The following is a 20,139-nucleotide window of genomic DNA, read 5'->3' as shown; positions in this document are numbered from 1 at the left end:
CAGACAAAATTGACTAACTTTTGTCAATATCAAATAAACTGAGAACTAAAAGGAAATTCTCAATCTCTCCTTGTTGTATAGCTGAGCTTTTCAAACAGTTTTAACAGTTACTTTAGTCTGACAAAAGCCGAATGACGAATTAGCGCTTCCAGTCAGAGACTGAGGCTACGTCCACGCATACACGGGTATTTTTGAAAACTGAGATTTTCCATTTTCGTTTTAAAAAATAATCCCGTCCACACATAAAGGCAGAAATGAAGGAAAACGCTGCTATGAACATGCCAAAGCAGCAGGTGGCGCTAGATTCCTAACCGTGCAGAAATGTTGGCCAATCAGAAGTCTAGAAGCCTCGGTGGGAAAAAGTAAACAAAGCTGGGGCATAGAAGCAGAACCGAGTCTTATGTGTGGAGGGACAGTAACTGTGTATATGTAAGCATTTAAACACTGCAGAGAGTACAATTAACAGTAACAGTATTGTAGAAATTCATTTCACCGAAACAATAACGTGGCGCACAGTGTGACGCATGCACCAGTTTATTGTATTTCCAGACTTGCTTTCGGCACAATTTACAGTGCACGCTACTCTGTTTTTTGTCAGACTTGAAATAGCCGAAATACCTTCACACTACGGAACTTCTATGGCTCTTCCGTTCGACAATCTCTCCGGCATTGGAACCATCATCTGTTTTCTCTTCGGTCACGCTCGGTTGATTTTTCTAGTCGGCACACTCATTTCCTCCATTACCCGCTGGCTGCTTCCCAAACAAACACACGTGCGGCTTGGCACTTGTGCTGTACGTAACAAGTCACGCGACGTGACGCTGCGGCTGTGATTGGTTCGGCTCTGTGCTACTTAATTTGGATTGGCTGACCTTTTTTTTTTTTTTTTTAAGAGGACAAGAGCGGCGAAGTCTATCGCGATAGTTTAATTTCTCTATCGAGTAAAAGTTATATCGCGATACATATTGTTATCGTTCTATCGCCCAGCTCTACTAGCAACCACTGCACTTTTTTTGGCCTTCAAACATTGAGTACAGATTAGTTTATAGTCTCTCTGCAAGCGGCTGAATAAGTCAGCTGTGTTGCTTGGATATGATTTGTTCGTGGTTAATATCACTTTCACTAAATCCAAAGCAGTTCCTAATAACGAATGATAATCCGCTTCGAAGGACAAACTCTTAACCTTCTACGGTGCCAGAAATTTGAATTGTTTGGTGTAGTTGTCTTTTAACATGTTGGTGTCTCTCCAGACTCGACTTCAAGCTGAGGGGTGCAGGGACCAGCTGTGATTGGCACATACAGACATGTTGTCAGGCAGTGATTTATGGAACGCTTGCTTTGCGTTCTGTCGGCAGAGCACGCATTTTCAGTATCACTCAATCAGTTTCATTTAATTGTGTCAAGCTATTGCGACTCATTGTGATTACATTTCAAGTGATTGTGGAACCCCAAGAACTGCACACAGAAAATCCTGGATTTAGACGAACCTGTAGTTTCCACATTGTTCTACGCACTTTGGTTCTTCAGTGAAGTGTAGGGATGTCCCGATGCCAGAAATGTAGTAGAAGTAATGCCACTCAATAAACAATTTGATACCATAATTAAGAAATAAAGATTATTGTTTAAATAACTGACATGGTACACAGCAAATTCAAAAGTGTTAAATGTTTTGGTGTTAATAGTCTTCTTGCAAAAGTAGAGTTAATTTTACTCTAAGCAGAGTCACATTCTTTTAATGTAACTCTGAGGTGTAAAATGATAGTAGTTAAAATCGAGTGTTAAAAATGAGTGTTTCTCTGTCAAATCTGGAGGTGTTACAATGGAAACATTAACTCTTGACCTCTTAACTCTGAACTCCTACAGGGGCTATGACACCAACAGAGTAAATTCACAGACTCCGCCCCCAGCACGGCTCCAATCGAAGCTGAAGTGAAGCCGTTTCAGAACATTTTGCTCTACATATTTGAGTTGTTTGCCATGCTTGGTAAGTCATTTTTTCAAAGATTGTTTCAATTATTTCTATTAGTTTTTACTTCTGTGGCTCTTTGGAGTTGAGACAAAGCTGTGTGAAAGGCATTAGCCATGTTGCTCGCTGATAGCATAATATTCTGTTTTAGCTAGCTGAAAGGTATTGTTTGCGGGCAAATACCACAGCCTTGAAAAAAAGCTTGCATGTGAATTTTCAGTCAAACTTTTGGTCAAATACACCTAAAACAATGTCTAGAATGTGAAATGTTGGTATAATGGTGCTACTTGAAGCCTGAAAACGATCGCCCATAAAAAAAACCGAGCAAACAGCAGTAGCAGACGTCCTGACTGGATTCTACGTTAGCATAGATCCCTCCAGAGTTTTGTGCACACGGTTTAGGTGAAAATGAAAAAGGTTGAGGTTTTACATTTAGTTCAGTATTACCTGTTGCCTGTGTCCTTGTCTTTTGGGAAAATACTTTACACAAGTAATGGCTCAAAGAGGATTCCTTTTTTTTTTTTTACTGTGCTGCAATTGTTTACTGGATTATTTGTGCCATTAATTAGTGTCAACTAATTTTTATTCAATCTCCGCACAGGATATGCTTGTGAAGATGGAATATGGGGGAGAGCAGAAGTGCGTTGAAGTTCCACAAAGGGATGAATGAAGGACATGCATATTGTATTGAAGAAATAAGTGATGAGATGCTGTTATTTGCATTTACCATGTCAGACCTTTTGATAAACAAAATTCTAATGAAAGTGAGAACATGTACACTGTTACATCTTTCAGAAAATGTTTTGAAATTGTGGTGCACAGTTCAGAATAAATGTTTTTCAAAAACCATTGCGTCTTTTTAGTAAATGTTTATTTCCAAAAGAAATTTCTAGAAGTTCAGAACAGTAAAATTCCCGCTTTTTTAGAATGAATTAGAAGATAACTCTTACGTAGTTAAACTAAAATACTCTTTGAGAGTTAATATATAAACTCTTAACACCAAGTGTTAAATTATCAACTCCAGACAGATTTGGTGTTTAACACTAAATCAGAGTTAACGTACCAACTCTCCAAAAAGAGTTAAATTAACACTCTCTGGTGTGGACCCATATAGACACTTTAATAGTGTTGAAATCAAATCCGACAGTGTTAATTTGGACATGCTGGATTTGCTGTGTAGTGGTGGACTGCTTATTTCAAAATTTAACATTATATTTTGTTGAATGGACACAGATTAAAATGTTAAGATGGTTTGGATGCCATTTTTACCACATCATGTCTCCATGCTTTCCTATGTGCTGTACTCTCTTAAGCCTTTGATCATTTAATTTCAAAGATTCATACTCTGTTTACTGTATACCATCCTGCTAATAAACTCCACTGCATAAAACATCTAAAACAGAATTTTGAATTTCTTCCTTTCTTCTACCAACTTTTCCACCTCAGATGGGAATAAAAACGTCTCTGTCAGTTAAATATCTGTGAGCTTTTTAAGTTCCTGCTTGTTTTTTTGATTTTGGGGAAATCTAAAAAGGCACATAAATTAAAGCTGCACCTTGTGTCTACTCTGTTCTTCGGTACAGGAACAATCTGATATAGATCTCTTCATTATTTAGTCCTCTTTAATGTCTAGGTTCCCTTCCACTGACAAGCAATGCTCAGTCAGGGATGCGATAGATGTGCTGACACCTGAACGTGCAGCAAGAGGAGAAAGAAGATGGATGTGTGAAATGAGCTTGGCTTGCCAAAGGCACAAAGGGCAAACCAACATCACTGGGCGCTGCTCTGGCAGAGCTGCACATTATAGGGGATCTCTGGCAGTAGCTGTAAGCCAGAGAAACCATTCAGTCATTTTTAAAGTCTCTCACAGTAATTTTTAGATGATTTATAAATGTTTAAAAAAAAAACACACTGCAGCTAATAACACATATTAGAGAGTTCACATGGCTTGTCTAATTAAAGCTGCGCACAAGACTGCATCAGTAAACCATATGTAACCACGACACACAGCTTCTATATTCCATATGAGCTGCTCGTACATCAACTGCACATATCGTCCTATCCTCTCATTCACTCGCTCCCTCTCTCACAAGCTTGCTTCCTCTTTCACTGACTGTCACACTCAAGCTGCAGTTCAGCACGATGTAAGTGTGGAATCCACATCTATCGCTGGACATATGCATATGCATGTGAATGTTTCTCCTGAATACACACATTTAAGATGTAAGACATGTGACTAACTCTTAGGAGGAGTATGTCTTGTAAATGACCTAGAAGGATAGGAACTGTTGTATTATCATCATTCAGTATCTGCAGTTGTGTTCCTGCCTTACTTTGTTCCGTAAACTACAGTTAAACTGTGTTTCAGTCCTTTTCATACATATTAACACATACAATTTGTCAAATCTCATTTGATAACAATAAGAAAACAGTATTTGTTTTGTTAAAATGCACACCAGTTAGCCACAAATTTCAAACTACCGACAGCCAAAGTGAATGCCACTGATCACCTCTTCACAATGCAATGTTCTACTGTGAGACTTTAGTTTGCTATTTATATGGGGACTACTTTACTGCTGATCTAACCTAGCAGACCAGCACAACCCTCATTGTTAAAGCACTCCCTGATGGCAACAGCCTCCCCAAACAGGGAAGTGGATGTAGCTACAGGGCTTGATTAGCACAAAAACACAATCTGACTGAACATCTGCAGGATCCATAGAGACCCCACTGTGCAACCCACAGAACCCAAAGGATCCACTGCCAACATCCCAGTGCCAAGACGCCCCACTCCCAGAAGTCCATGGTGGTGCTACCACTGGGATCTGCTCAATATTATGCACTGATCTATATAATAAACATTCAAAAAACAAATATGGTAAGTTATTTATAAAGGAACCTGCACATTCATTAACATGAAGTTCATCGTGCAAATATGCCAGATTCAACCATAAAAGCTCATTTTTAGCTGTAGTACCAAGTTAAGTTGCAAAAGCATGTAAGCTTAGACACAAAGAGACAGAAACATGAATGATAAAAGGAAACCATAACCATATAAACACAAGAATGCAATCAATAAAACACAGGCAGTAAAAACAGAGACTTTCAGTGACAGCACTTTAGATTATGACAGCATGTTTGAGTATCCAGCAAGAGTTAAGAGATGCATCTACTATATCAGGTATGTCCTGCTCAGTAAGAAAACACTGACTGCCCAAAATGCCCCCTTTTTTTTGCAATCCACCCTAAATAATGAAGCGCTTTACAAGCGGCGTTCTGTTCTGTCTCATACTCCTTTACCGTATCTGTGCAATCCTATTTATGTTACATCAGATGGACAAGATATGTTGATATAACGCAGTGTTGTCCACCACCACAGCTCTACTAACACCCTCAGCATAAAGTAGAGTTATCACCTTTCTGATAATGTCAACAAAACCTGAAAATGAAGAAGCTTTTGTAGATGCAGAATTTATGGGAGAGCCGCTGCGTTGGTTCAGAATTGATCGGACAAATGCTGCTAATAGGATTCTCACTGACTGTATATGGCATATAGATTATCTGTAAAATGATGCCTGAACTACTGAAGAAGTGACTATAGAGACTGTTGAACAAAGTCTGTCAGAGAAACAAACAGGTCAGCCTGCAGCTGGGATGCTTCTTCAGTGGGGACTTTAAGGGTTCAGTATTGTAAGACCTAATCAAATAAATTAAACCTAATTTGACCTCAACTAAAGGAAACAATGAAAACTGATTTCTGTTATATGTAGTTCACTGTGTATAATCAAGTAACTGACCATGTTCATGAAGAGGACTCTGCTCTGCCTCCTTTAATGAAGCGCCTTGGTGTTATCTGCTCAGTCCAGCCCAGTCTGTCTGGATCTTTATCTACAACTCCCAACACCGAAAGCTAACATGGTCAGGGACTTGTCTTCGCATTCAGCGCCTGCTACTCGAACATATACGGCTGATTCTGATCAGAATATGGTTCTTTTTTTTATCAGTCACTGAACTCAGTCCAAAAAGTCCTCATGAATAAATGACAACAACCTTCTAAGTCATGCCCAATCCAAGGTTAACATATATTTTAACATAGTATTTGCCTGTACTTTCTGAAACAGGAAAAGCATCCATCCCTGAGACTTTTCATATCAATATACGAACACCACAGTGTATCCAGTTTCCTCATTATTTGTATTGTTCAACAAAAACCCCAATGTTTTTTCCTTTGATTCTAAAATAAAGACATCATCAGAGATCTTTGTGGAAAAGCAACAGACCTCAAGTTCTCTCACTGGTTGTTTCACTGTTAAAGGCTTCAACAAACAACAATTAACATTAACATTTAAACTGTTAATCAACCAATTACTTACCTCATCAAACATAATAAACAGTGCAAAACATTTTAATTTTATATTTTCAAATATAACATAGGTTTTCCAAAAAAAATGTTCATTTCTAAAAAGCAAAACTAGAAGTGAATAAGAAATTAACTCATACATTTTATTGCTAATAGTTTGAGGATTTCTTCATCATAAGTCATCAGATCAGTAACAGAATAGGAGCATTTGCATGTAAAATATATGAAATATGGATAAAATAAACCGGGCTTTCTGTTATCCATTGTATGCAAATGCTCGACTACTCCGCCTAGGCTGCACTGTCGAGTTCAGATCCACTGACCGCAGCGCAAGCTAGCAAGACAGAAGCTAAGCTCATTGCAACATGGCAACTGCCTCAGTGCTACCCGAAATTGAACCTCCCCCACCCTCATTCAGATCTGGCGTTTGGAACTATCTTCTATCTATCCTGATGGTAAGCGCGTCATGGACAAAAGCAAAACAGTATGTCGGATGTGCCACGCAATGCTCAATTGGTGGGAACTAGTGCGTTAGCGCAGTTTGCTTGTTAACGTGTTGACGCCGTCCAGCCCCACGCACGGGGCGATCCGTGGTAACTCGTTAACGGAGATTTGCCGCGTTATGGCGTTAATGTCATTTTAACGAGATTAACGCTGACAGCACTAGTGGGAACACAACAAATATGACTGCACATTTACGCCGACATCATCCTAGTGCAAAGACAAGTGAAAGCAGACAAAAACAACAAGCACGCATGCTACAAACTTTACCCGAGTCATTTAGACAGCCGTTAGCACATGATTCTCCTTATGGGGACCTGATATGTTTAATATGCTGCTGAGAATATAGCCCAGAAGAAGCGTATAGTATAGCTTTTATTTTAGAAAGAGCCATTTCTCTGTAATAAACTCTCTTTTCCAAAGATGAGTGATTTCTCGATCAGATAGATGTATTTTTAAATTATTTTGTTGTTTCAGCAACATTAAATTTAAAAACTGTACTTTTGAGTTAAAATATATATTTATAATTTTAATAAATGACAAATTAAAAAGGCATGAACATTTTTTTGCATCAAAAAAATATCGAACCGTGACACCAAAGTATCGAACCGAACCAGCCAAAGCAGAGCGAGAGCAGCATGTCAGCCTAGGATCATGATTTAGTATCTAAAAACAAAGCTTTGTCAACAACCTCCAAAAAAGCACAAAACTTTGCAAAATATGCAAAAAATAAAATATGCCCACTAAAGGTGAAAGCAAAAACTTGAGAGGATATCTGGTGAAAAAATGCTAACGCTAAGCTAGCTAAGAACCCAGAGTGAAAGCTGAGTGAATGCCGACCCAAACAACCAGACCCTTAACTTCAACAGGTAACAAGCAGATGAGCAGTCGGGCTACCTGTTCACGTTTCGAAAGCAGAAACATTCGCTTTTTTGTGCCGGTTTACATTCTTATCAATTCCCATCCCCAGCTCCTGAAGACTTACACTGTTGTTACTTTAGTTACCGTTAAACCAAAGTAACTAAGGTACTGTGAAGGAAAAACACTTCTGAAACACGTTATATTACCATTTGCTTCCATTTGACTAATGGAAAATGCATTTCCTTACACGAATAAATGTTTCTGTCTGTAAGATGCACGCATCAGTGAAACACTGTTCAGTATTTTTTCTATATTGTCAGAAATAGCGCTATCACAAGTTTGCTTGAAATATCATGATAGAATTTTGAAGCTGTATCACCCACAACTAACTGAATTAGTGACCCACTTATTGTTCATTTCCTCTCAGTTTAAATCCCTGATTAATCTTTAAGTACATTTTTTGATCGACTGCCTTTTTAATCAAATTCACATTTTATTTACTTTTTAGCCACATGTGAAGAAATGCCGACTTGACAACTTGTACATATCACTAAACCTGACATACTGAGGCACATTATATTATTCTTATCACTGCAAGCAGTGAACTGCTACATGCTTCGAGAGAGATGAGGCTGCAGGTGTCAGTCCATCCAACGAGAACCACATATTCTGAAAAACTGGCTTTCCCAGAATGCTGCAGGCTTTGTTTGGAGACTCCGCTGGGACTGGACTGGCTGAAGGAGGAGTAGAGAAGGGAGGGGGCATCAGCAGAAAGAGCTGGCACATGCCCAGTACTGAAAGTCTGCCATCCACAGCTTGAGCACGGCCCCTCTCCTAAGCTTACTAAGCTTTACTCTCACGACAGCGAGCGACAACGTAAGGCGCAGAGAAAAACTGAGAGAGTGAGAGAAAGAGTTTGTACAGTATGTCTGCAGAAAAACGATTGGTTGGACAGAATCAGGAGGGGATCACTGCAGAACTGTTTGGCAGACATATAAAGCAAAGTCACACTGGACAAATATTTCAAGTTTAAACTGATATGAAATGAATAATAAGTGATTAATCAATGCTTCTTAATTCTTAACTGAGAACCCAAAACTGAAAAAAGGTTTATGTACTTATAACTTTATGCTCAACTTGACAAGAGGAAAGAAAAATCAAGGACTTCACATGACTTGAACTAGCCAGTTTGTGTGGGCCAGAAGCTACTGTCTCTATTACCAATCAACTTAATTCAGTCAGGCGATTAAATAATGGAAAGCTTCTTATTCTGAGAAACTAAACTGTTGGGCTCATAGTATCAACAAATATAATGAAAACCTAAAAAGAAGTGATGGGAGAAAAAAACCTTTAACCACGTTATGAGTGTTGATGTTTCATAGTTTGCCCACTACAACTTCCCCGTTGGCCACATATGTGTTTGGAGGGCCACAAACACAGGAGCAGCTGATCTGATCAGAGTCACTGAGAGAGTGTAAACTATTAAATAAATAACTACACACAACAAATGTTAGCGAAATCTGTTTATGTTTTGTGTGTCTGAAAGAAGTTTGCTGCATGTTTTTATTATGATGTACATGTGATATATCAGCCGGGTCACGTGACAGTTTGTGAAACAGTCACAAAAAATGAATCCAATTTTTTGTGTTCATGCACACGAGCTGTTATGAGTATGAATTTGTAAGCAAAGCATTTAAATAGGAAATGTATTTCATGTCAAAAACATGGCGTTTTTTGTAGAGAAAGCAGGAAGTTGTCACTGTGGCAACCAGGAAAAAAGACACGGCAGCCAGTATTTTAACCTACATCATGATAATTTTGTAAATCTAACTCAGTAGTTTCTAATAAAGTAACTTAATTGAAATTTATAATGCATTTAAAAAACAAAACTGAAGCTGTGACATGTATGAGTTGTATTTGGGCCTCTGGTATGCAAGTCAAGATGACTTATTTCTCTTCCACCCCGTTCCACCCTAAGTAGCTGGATTTTTTTGCTCCCTTTTAATCAGTACATTTCAAAAGTCATGTTCAGGGGCACAAAGAAAAAATGGAAAATTCATGTCCTCCAGCACGAATCAATAGATAGAAGGTCATGACTATATTATGAACTGCTGTGAGTCCAGACTGTATACATATGTATTTATTTATGTTCTTAACTCATTTTATGATGTGAATTATTGGCCTCTTGGCTAAGTGCAGTTTCCAAACTATATTTTCCCTGGAGGATAGTAAAGACTATCAAATCCAAACTACTGACAACAAAGAAAATCTGAAATCTTTAATTAAATTGGCTTTTGGGTCCAGTGAGGCCATGGTGTCAATGCCAAAGAGCTCTAATGCAGATGCACTGGCACCCAGTCCCTAAAGTAATTTTGGTTATTCCAGCTTGTTTTCCCCCAGTGAACTGTGTGCTCATTAAGTGCAGATTGTCTGACACAGAAGTCAGACAATCATGGAAATTGGATGCATAAAATATCAAAATCAGGTTTCAACAAATCAAAACCAGAAAAAAACAATTCAACAGTCATTATCTGATTTTGCATGTGTGTGTGCAGGTGTTTGTCACATTCATTAAGTAAAAACAGTTTTAATTCTCAATTAAAAGTGAAGAAAAAAATCAAACATGGATCATATTAAATCTCTAATCACATTAAACCATAAATTAAATCTAAACCAAATTTAACTCTTTATTTGTTGTGTTTTTAGTCATTTTAAATAAATTGTGAAACTATCACCAGATTAGCCTTGCTTACCTAAACCTAATTTTTGACTGCTGTTCACAAAGATTAGATCTTATAGAAAAATCACAGTTCCTATTCAGTCAACACATAAAACATCATTAAACCCAACTGTAGAGGAAGTTTAAAGAAAGAAGCCACAGTGGATGTCAGACAAATTAAAACTCTGCTGTCAAAACAGTATTTCAACCATATCACGAACTGCAGCCTCACTTAATGTCCCAGACAGTTCTAGCATCCAGACAAAAACCGAAGGCAGACCCATTTATCTGAACGACAATCTGAATCAGGACCCACAGACGCAGTAGGAGGGTTTTCAGACGGTGCCTCGGTGCTTCAGGGAGCCCTCAGATATGTGAGTGACATTTCTGACACCTTCATAAATCCCATCTGCATCTGTATATCCAGCTCATTTAAGAGCAAGCATGCCAAGCCATGGCTCATGAGGGAGTTCCGGATCCAGTGAAACATCAAGGAGGTGGTTCACAAGAAGACAAATACAGATGAATACCATCTGGCCAAAAGTCAGCTCGACAAACTCTTAAAAAACAGAGAGTCCCAGCAGAGGACCAGGGAGGAGATCAGTAAGCCATCAGTGACTCTGAAAATAGTCCTTCAAGTGTACCACTTCCCAACAATGGCCAATGACAATTAATTACTTCTGTATTGCCGTCAGTGTCCCTCACGCTTCACCTTCATTGGTTGCCAAGTCACTGTTGACTTTGCTGAGCTAACCTCAGCTGTCCCTCACCATATGCCGTCTCCCCAATGGACACTTGGCAAAAATAAAAAATAAGAAATGTCTAGTTCCTGTGACTGATTGTTCACCGAATCAGAAAAATATGTTGAAACTGTTGATTACATTTGGTGAAGAGGTCATAAAGAGGACGCTGAAGCTTAACTATAAATAATGTCTCTGTTTGCTTTTGGAGACACAGAAACAACAAGTAACAGTCCTTAAATCCTACTAAACACCTTCTTTCTGTGGTGTGTCGCTACTTGGGGCAAAAGAAAAAGAGTAACAAATGTTGGAAATAATCAGTAACAAATGAGTAGTTACCGTTGTGTGTGGCTCAGTTAATGGTGCAGGTTAATGAGGACTTGAGGGGAGCTACTAATTAAAAAACAAGAATGACTACAAACTGATGATTACCTAGTGGTTCACTAATATGCTACTTTTTGAGATAGCCGTTAGATGATCAAATAAGATAGATCATAAAATATTAGTTTGCATGATAATTGAATGAGTTTGAAGTCTTATCAGAAACTTTCCTACACTTTACAATAATTCCATTCAATGATTCTTGATTCTTCTTGAGTCTTCTTGATTTTTTTTGTTTTATTCACATAGTGCAAAAATCACAAGAGTAGCCTCAAGGTGCTTTATATTGTAAGGTAAGGACCCTACAATAATACAGAGAAAAGCCCAACAATCAAACAACCACCTATGAATATACACTTGGTAACAGTGGGAAGGAAAAAGTTCCCTTTTAACAGGAAGAGACCTCCTGCAGAATACTTTGAGGAGTGGTTTTACAACTCTTGAAAATGACAATACAAAGTAATCCTTACCTAAATGACAGCAGTAGACTCAATTAACGAATTATGGGACTACTTTCTTATAACTCAGTGCTGCTTTACTCGAGAGTCCGGGTCACACTCCAGGAATCACGTCTCTTTCAGATGGAAATCCAAATTTTTGCCAAGAACTGTTTAAGACTTATCAACCCATGAAGGATCAGAACCTATTCAGAAGGGTTTCTAAACTACTCATTGTAATTTTATAAGCTCTGTGCATGCCTCACAGTGTATTACAGCAAACACGTTTGCAGATGATGCCTCGTCTACATCTCAAAATGCACTTTAAGTCCCTATAAAGGAGGCGTAAAGCCTGTGCAAAACCCTGTTGTACCATTAACACAACTTAGTGTTTTAAGACAATTCTAGTCCAAAAATCAGTTTTATTGTCACTGCAGGTGTATCAGTATATTATATTTTGATTTTCTTTCTGAGGCTATCCTGTATGTCTATCCTGTATGTGTTCAATTAGAACTTTCTTTCCTAAAATTCTTATCTTGTAGCGTTTATCCAAATATCTAAATGTGATTTATTTTAATACATTATCAAATATTAACATACAATCTCATCTGAAAGTTACATTGTGTAAAATCTTACCTCTATATGTTTTTATCCCTCCCAATTTAGGTGCACAATCCTAGCTACAGTAGCCACTGTAGGACAAAAAACTCTGGTCACCATTCATCTATAGTGAGTGTAGGCTGTCAGTCTGCTGTTTACCCTGTCAATATGTGTCTACAACCATTTCTGGTGGAGGAGGCTGTAAAACTTAAAAGGAGTCCAATACGAGTTGATGAGTCAGTGAAGCTCACTTCTCTCAAATGACAGTCATACTGAGGTGCTGAGGCTGAGAACTTTTCTGTCAGTTAGTGCTGCTGCTTTTGTGGTATTAGCTGCTGTTAGCCTCCGTTTGCTGCTCTTAGCCTCTGTTAGCCTCTGTTACAACATTCATTAAAGTGGATTTAACATCGTTGGACTTGGACACTTAGTGAATGAATTCTCATACAATGTGAGAATGTAATCAAACTATCTCAACCAGTATATTCAAGAAGGCGGGGGATCACAGCCACTACATCAAACCAATGTCTGCTCCTATGCATTTTTAATTGATTAAGTCTAGGTTTATGAGAATTTAATTTATTTTTGGAAGACACAATCCCACAGTCAATATATATTAATAAGTAAAAAAAAAGAATATTTTTCCCCATTAAATAACCTGAAAAACAACTGAATGTAGCTTAAAAAAATTAATTATATAAATTTGATAGTATACGAAAGAATAATAATTATATCTCATTACACAAAACATTCTCCATTTATGCAATAAAATATATATGTGCAACTATTTCTGAGACAAGTCACCAGACATCATGAATTTAAGTTTGAAACATGTCATCATTTTGCTGCAGGCTCACGGTCATTTATTAATCCCTAACACTGAGCAAAGTGCACATACAACAAAAACCCAGCCATGGAAAATGAGCCAAGTCTCAGCTCATCTGAGATCCAACTTTGATTCTCTTTCTTTGGAGCAAGTAAGTTTCTGGCCATTTGTTTTGTCCATTGGAATATAAAAATTGGACCTGAAGCCTCCATACATGGAAGCAATGATCAAGAATAAATGACATAATCTGCAGTGGCAAATCCATCAAACTTTATGAAAAATATAACATTTTAATAGCAGGGTAGTTGTTTCACCTTGCCTACAGTGCATATGCTAAGCTAGGCTAAATAGCGGCAGGGTGTAGATTCTCAATTAATGGACACACATGAAAGTAGTAATGTTCTTCCAAATAATTAGCTGCCAGAGTAAATACTGATGTTAATGTTTTAGCAGTATGCTACATTTTCAACTATTTTCAACTGTACCTATACTGATACTTAACACGTCGTTTCTTGTTCTCTATTAACCAAAAATTACATCAAAACACTTCATTTATTGCCAGAAATCCTTAAACTCTGAGCACAGGTCAGTGTGCGCTGTAGTTCACGAACAGTCAAGAAAAGGCACAGTTGGTGTTTTCATGCTTTGTCAGTGATTTTTCGTGGTAGCAGGCTACAATCAGATGGTATATTTAGGGTCCCTGTAATATTTGAAGTAGACCGCCTCTCATTTGTAGTCACTAATAGCCTATGTCGTGATTTGTGATTCTCTCATGCAGCCTGTGAGGCTTAAATCACCTTCTGTGCAGTGACTATATCAGACAACACCTTTGAATCGATATGATTAAGATCCCCATCTATGTAAGGCAGATGATGAGTGTTTAAAAAAAACCCTCTGAGCGGTTTCTCTTCCTAAATCAAACTCGTTTCACTACATTGGCTCAAGATTTCATATTGGGCTTATCTTGGCCTTGGCTGACATCACAGGAGGAGTCAGACCTGTGAGCAGACCAGTTTTGACTGGGTATGTGGGGGTCATTGGGATAAGTACTAGGGGACAACTTGGCAGATGTCTCCCTCCTCTGGACACAAGTGGAAAAGCAAGGTTAAGTAAGTACATGGGTCAATACAGAGTGCTGGTAAAAATAAATAAATAAATATGAACAAAAGGGAGATTGTGCAGGTTGTAACTGCAGGAATGACTAGTTTACGAAGCTCTTAGATCAGCACAAGGCGAGTCTTGCAGCCTGGGTGCTTAGTGCATCACATATAGCACCGTGACCCCCCTCCCTCCCTCCCTCCCTCCATCCATGTGCAATGTGAAATTCAGCATACGAATCCCATGCATGCTGCAGCGGGCTCTATCAAATCCAAGAGTGCATTTTATCTGACACGTGATGCATTATTTAGTTACTTTTCCATCTTGAGGGCTGAGACGGTCACACCCCTCTCTGGAGAACTCAAATGGGACTGCTTGCTATGATAGCCTACAATGCACACATTTCCCCTCAGCAGCAGCAGCAGGGACGTTATCTTCCAATCTGCTCGCTGCTTTATCACCCAAATGAGCCTCACATATTTCACATACACGGGCCAAACCCACCAGCCACATTAATAGAGCTATCTTTGCCGTGATCAGTCATCGTGGACACATGGATGTGTTATCAGAATTAGGCTATCTCATTTCAGGTAACCATGTAAATGAGCCAGGCCGTTTTCAAGGCAATTTTTGTTTTCCTGACAGCCTTTAACCAGGGCTAAACTTTCACGTGACATATGAGATATGCAGCCATTTGTTAGAATCAAATTGCCCCACAGTTCATATGACCTAACATACAGAAGAAGAAGGAGGGAGGGGGGGGGGGAGGCAAAAAAAAAATCTCTTGCGATCAGAACAAGCAGCACCAAGAGCACGCGAAGACAGCAGAAATCAAAAGCTATGTGCGGCACAAGATATATTGCACTTCAACTCACCTTGAGCGGCCGTTCCTCTGGTGCTGAATACACTTGCTATCAGAGTGGCCACATACCAAATCATAGTACTATTGCCGACCAGCTATTACCACGCAAAGTGCCCCGTTCAACCAATCTCTCATATTCGACCTTGCACCTCGCGGTCTCTTAGCACAAGCCCCTTTTCATATCCTATTTTCTTTCCTCGTGGCGTTTCCCTTCATCCCTTCCCTCCCCCGTCCTTCCATCCGCATCCTCTCCCGAAGAGACAGAGCACCTGCACCGTTTGTAGTAGACGGAGCCGTTTTACGAGCGCATAGTGAAACCAAGTGTGAGAATGCAGCCACAGGTCCGCCTCTCCTGTCACTGGATTGGCTGCTGATTGAGTCTTTGGGGCGTGTATTGGTTCTCCTTACGCCCCGCACCCGAATGACAGGAGAATCGGCCGTGCGCCGATTCAAGGTGAGTTGGAGCGTGCCGTAGTAGTGGAACCGCAGTATCATGCGCATTGACAAGAGAGCCCGTGTCCACATCTTTGAACACCTCTCCTAAAGTGTCCCCACGTGCACCATCACCGCACGCCATCCATTCATCCACCCACTTTCCTTTTGCATTATTCCTCATATCAATACTGGCAACCTCCCCCCCCAATCCCGCTACATAGGTTGCAGGTTGACTGTGTGTGTAATGAAAATGGGGGACGCTGGTGGAGCTGTGTGACTCATCTGTGGCTCCTCCACAGCCGTCGGTAGCTGTCATGTCGCTGTTGCCGGTTTAAAACACTCGTTTTTTTTTAGGGGTTTGGGGGGTTTCGCTACTGTGCCGTGTCTGGCTTTATTTGCTGGGTGTGGCGACACATGCGAGAGCGTTTTCCACTATTTTTTCCTCGATGGCCGCGAGCGTGAGGATGCAGCTCCATCATGCTGCCCACTGCGTACACATGGTTGCCACTGATAAGGGTGCCTCAGATTCACCCCCTCTGTTTTTCTACATGCATGACCACAGAGGATTCAGAACGCCTGTGCGTCTCTGGCTGCTCCACATCAGCTCAGATCGCGCACAAACTACACTCCTTACACGCTCCTGCCGCCGCTGCCTTGTTACTGAAGATAAACATGTGGGTGATCTATCATTTTAGCAAAGTCTTGCAGCCGAATTTGTCTCATTTTTGCCTCGACATTTCTGTCTGTCTTGTCTGTCTGTCTCACCCCTCCCTCCTTTTTTTCTTTTTTTGCTCCTGCGTGAAATCAAAGAAAAATCTACAAATGTGACCAAAAAAAAAATCAAAGACACCCCCCCCCCTTTTTTTTTTTTTTTTTTTTGTCTGGAAACCATGCAGTGAAATGATATTGTCATAACGCATTTGAATATTTTAGCACACATTTGAAATCCACTATAGGGCTCAGGTTTTACTGGGATTAAACCTCAAGCATTAAGCCTCCTCCACATAAACTCGGGCATATGTGTTAAATGCAGTAGCATTTAAAAGGGACAGGCATACTGAAGTATCATACAGAACACAGTCTCTAACTCATCTTCGAGATGAGTTGCACTTTATCTCAGATGTGGGACATTTTGATGGAATATTCAAACAAAAGATAATTGCCCATTCTTTGATTTGGTGATGGTGGTGCTGCACTAATGTCACCTTAAATTCTCATAAAGGTGTCAGGTTCAGGTGTGGTTACTTTCAAGACCAAAGCTGTGATCCACGCATCCTCTTCAGGGTGGTAGTGTGGCTGGAGCCCATCGCAGCTGCAACAGGGCGAGAGGCAGGGTACGCCTTGGACAGGTCACCCGTCTGTTGCAGGGCTAACACATGGAGGCAGAAAACCATTTGCACTCACATCACATCTATTGGCAACTTCAAATTACTAGTTAACCTAACCCCACTACCTTCATCTCTATAGACTGAAGGAGAGAACCTGTGCAATATGCAAACTCCAAATAGAAAGGCCCCAGCCAGAGGGTGGATTTGAACCCATGCAGGACCTTCTTGCTGTGAGGCAACTGTGCTAACCACAGCTCCACCATGCCGCTTGCCATGATTCAGATAATCTTATGAAACCTTCCACTTATTGTTATGCTGTAAGCAAGCATTTACCCCCATTCAGATTCTTTTTCTTTCACCCGCTCTATGTTACTTGCTTCCAGCCTTCGCATGGGCTCACACAAGATGAGGGGTTAAGGATTTATAAGACAGGAAGTAAGTAAAATAATAATTTATATTGAATATACCTTTATTGTGAAATTCCACAGAGCTTTGCAGTACCAAGCCTCTAAAAAGTGTTCAAATGAATCAAACTTCGTGCAAATATGAGGTAGAGGTAGCATCTGCTCCTCCCTCACAGCAAGCTGTAGCATGCTGCATACATGTTTCGGTGCAGCTCTTATAGGTGTGAGACCCAGTGCAGGATGCTAAAGAAAGCCTCCCTGAGCTCATGTTGTGCCAGTAAGAGAACAGCCTGAATGCTGCTGCTGCTGCTGCTGGAAGGAAGGCTTTACTCAGCAGCAGGCTCAATGGCATATACAATGCAAGTTGTGAGTCATAAATTATGAGTCCTAATTATCAATAGCAGTGTGGCAGGAAGCTCTTGTTTAGTCATGCCCCTACATTTAAACTCCGCAGAGAGAGCTGCACGGAAGAAGTGTTAGCAATGCAGCTCGAGCCATTTGGAAGGTGGAGCATCCGTCAGATTCTCACAATTGCTGCCGGTGGAGTTGTGCAGCGTTGTGCTGTGGCTGCTGCATGGCAAAACAAGGTCATATTACCGCCAGACCCCCCTTCCCTCTCCAACCCTCACCTAAAGTTACAGAAGTGCTGACACAACACCAGGACACATTATAGGCCTATACCTTGAATATCCCGAGCCTTTGATGAGCCTGTTTCCACGGGGACAAACATGACATTTGCTTCAAAAGACCACAGGAGAGCCTTTTTTGTTGTTGTTGTAATTTCTATGGAGAACTTGATTTTCTATAACGAATGGCAAAGAAAAGATAAGAGTTAGGATAATCTCTTATGTAACACCACTTCTATTAGTTTTACAGCTCCAATCGAGGAGGCTGAGGATAGTTATTACCAAATGGAGCAAGGGAACATAAAAAAGTCTATATTTTTAAATATAGTGCGAACCAGTCGTGCTGTCTGGAAAATAATTTCAGGGATTTTTTTTGTGGAAAACAGTAATTTCTTTTAATGAAGGCATCATTAATCAGATTTCGGTTTCACCACATCCTTGCTGCAGAATGCTTTAAAGTGTATCAGTACAATTTTGGTGCAGCATTTCTGATTTTGATCATTCAAGGTCACGTTGCTGCATGTTGCATCTGCTGGATTTCTACATGTAAGGGAGGCTTATTACGTGGGGTTTTTTTGTGCTTGAATAAAAGATTATATCACTCCACTACCACCAAGTCCTGTACACTTGCTTATTTTTAGGGTGATCATCCGGTGGGATCATCTCAATCTGTCGCCACTGTGAGCAGACAAGTTTTTTTTTCCATGTCCTCCACAAGATTACTCTAAAAACTGGAAAAGAATACAGTTATAGTGTCCTTAATCCACAATTTTCAAACAAAACCCACAGCAAATCCTGGCTCTGTTCCTTTATTGTAGTGTGTTTAAAATCCAGTGCAATATGCATAGGCTCAAATGCTCCCACAGACTCGGATGCTTTAGTGACAGAGACATATGGGTGTGTACACTGAGGGCCCCATCCAGCATCAGTCAGTCAGGCTGCAGCTCGCTAACCTGCTTGCACCAAGCAAGATGTCAAGGACGTCGACTGCTGAGCAGATGTTCTGCTGCATGTCTGTTTATGGTGTTTTTAAAAGCTCTGTAGGTCACAATCATTTCAGACTGTTTCTAAGAATAATTCACACTTTTGGCCATTAGTGGTCAGCAGTGTTTTACACAACAGAATAGCCCTGCTTTTCAACTTTTATTTTTAGTTGCTGGTTTATTTTTGGACCAGCTCTTTATCCTCTCGAGGATACTTGAGGGTGCATGGGAGTTTGCCCAACCAGTCTACATGTGTTTTGTGGACTTGGAGAAGGCATTCGACCGTGTCCCTCGGGGTGTCCTGTGGGAGGTGTTGCGGGAGTATGGGGTGTCTGGCCCATTGCTACGGGCCATTCGATCCCTATACAACCGTTGCAAGAGCTTGGTTCGCATTGCCGGCAATAAGTTGGACTCGTTCCTGGTGGGTGATGGGCTCCGCCAGGGCTGCCCTTTGTCTCCGGTTCTGTTCATAATTTTTATGGACAGGATTTCTAGGCACAGCCAAGTGGCGGAGGGCTTTCGCTTTGGTGGCCTCAGAATCTCATCTCTGATTTTTGCGGATGATGTGGTTCTGTTGGCTTCATCGGGTGAGGGCCTCCAGCTCGCACTGGAACGGTTCGCAGCCGAGTGTGAAGCAGCGGGAATGAGGATCAGCACCTCCAAATCTGAGGCCATGGTTCTCAGCCGGAAAAGGGTGGAGTGCCCACTCCGGGTCGGGGATGAGTTCCTGCCCCAAGTGGAGGAGTTCAAGTATCTCGGGGTCTTGTTCGCGAGTGATGGGAGAAGGGAGCCTGAGATCGACAGACGGATTGGGGCTGCAGCTGCAGTAATGCGGACGCTGCACCGGTCCGTCGTGGTGAAGAGGGAGCTGAGTGTAAAAGCAAAGCTCTCAATTTACCGGTCGATCTACGTCCCTACCCTCACCTATGGCCACGAGCTGTGGGTAGTGACCGAAAGAATGAGATCGCGGATACAAGCGGCAGAAATGAGCTTCCTCTGAAGGGTGGCTGGCCTC

The 20,139-nt window shown here is 40.6% G+C and overlaps 1 protein-coding gene and 1 long non-coding RNA gene across 3 annotated transcripts in view; one reads left to right on the top strand and one right to left on the bottom strand.

The window, feature by feature from the left end:
- The window catches only part of igsf9ba (immunoglobulin superfamily, member 9Ba), an 80,081-nt gene extending 64,472 nt beyond the window's left edge, over positions 1 to 15,609 (bottom strand). For both annotated transcript variants that reach the window (XM_085380001.1, XM_085380002.1), the window contains exon 1: positions 15,362 to 15,609. In XM_085380001.1, the coding sequence (XP_085236127.1) occupies positions 15,362 to 15,425 (64 nt within the window). In that variant the 5' untranslated portion in view covers positions 15,426 to 15,609. The remainder of the gene's footprint in view (positions 1 to 15,361) is intronic.
- LOC146654325 (uncharacterized) lies at positions 1,771 to 2,815 on the top strand. Its single transcript, XR_014907334.1, has 2 exons — positions 1,771 to 1,984; positions 2,568 to 2,815. It is a non-coding gene; the product is annotated as an uncharacterized LOC146654325 (long non-coding RNA).
- Positions 15,610 to 20,139: the final 4,530 nt, after the last annotated feature.

This window comes from Rhamphochromis longiceps, linkage group LG14 (assembly GCF_057381845.1).
Source record: "Rhamphochromis longiceps isolate RC_006_pf linkage group LG14, R_longiceps_female_GT1.1, whole genome shotgun sequence".
Classification (NCBI taxonomy): domain Eukaryota; kingdom Metazoa; phylum Chordata; class Actinopteri; order Cichliformes; family Cichlidae; genus Rhamphochromis; species Rhamphochromis longiceps.
Note: the sequence above shows the minus strand (reverse complement) of the source record. Positions and strands in the feature narration are given on the sequence as shown.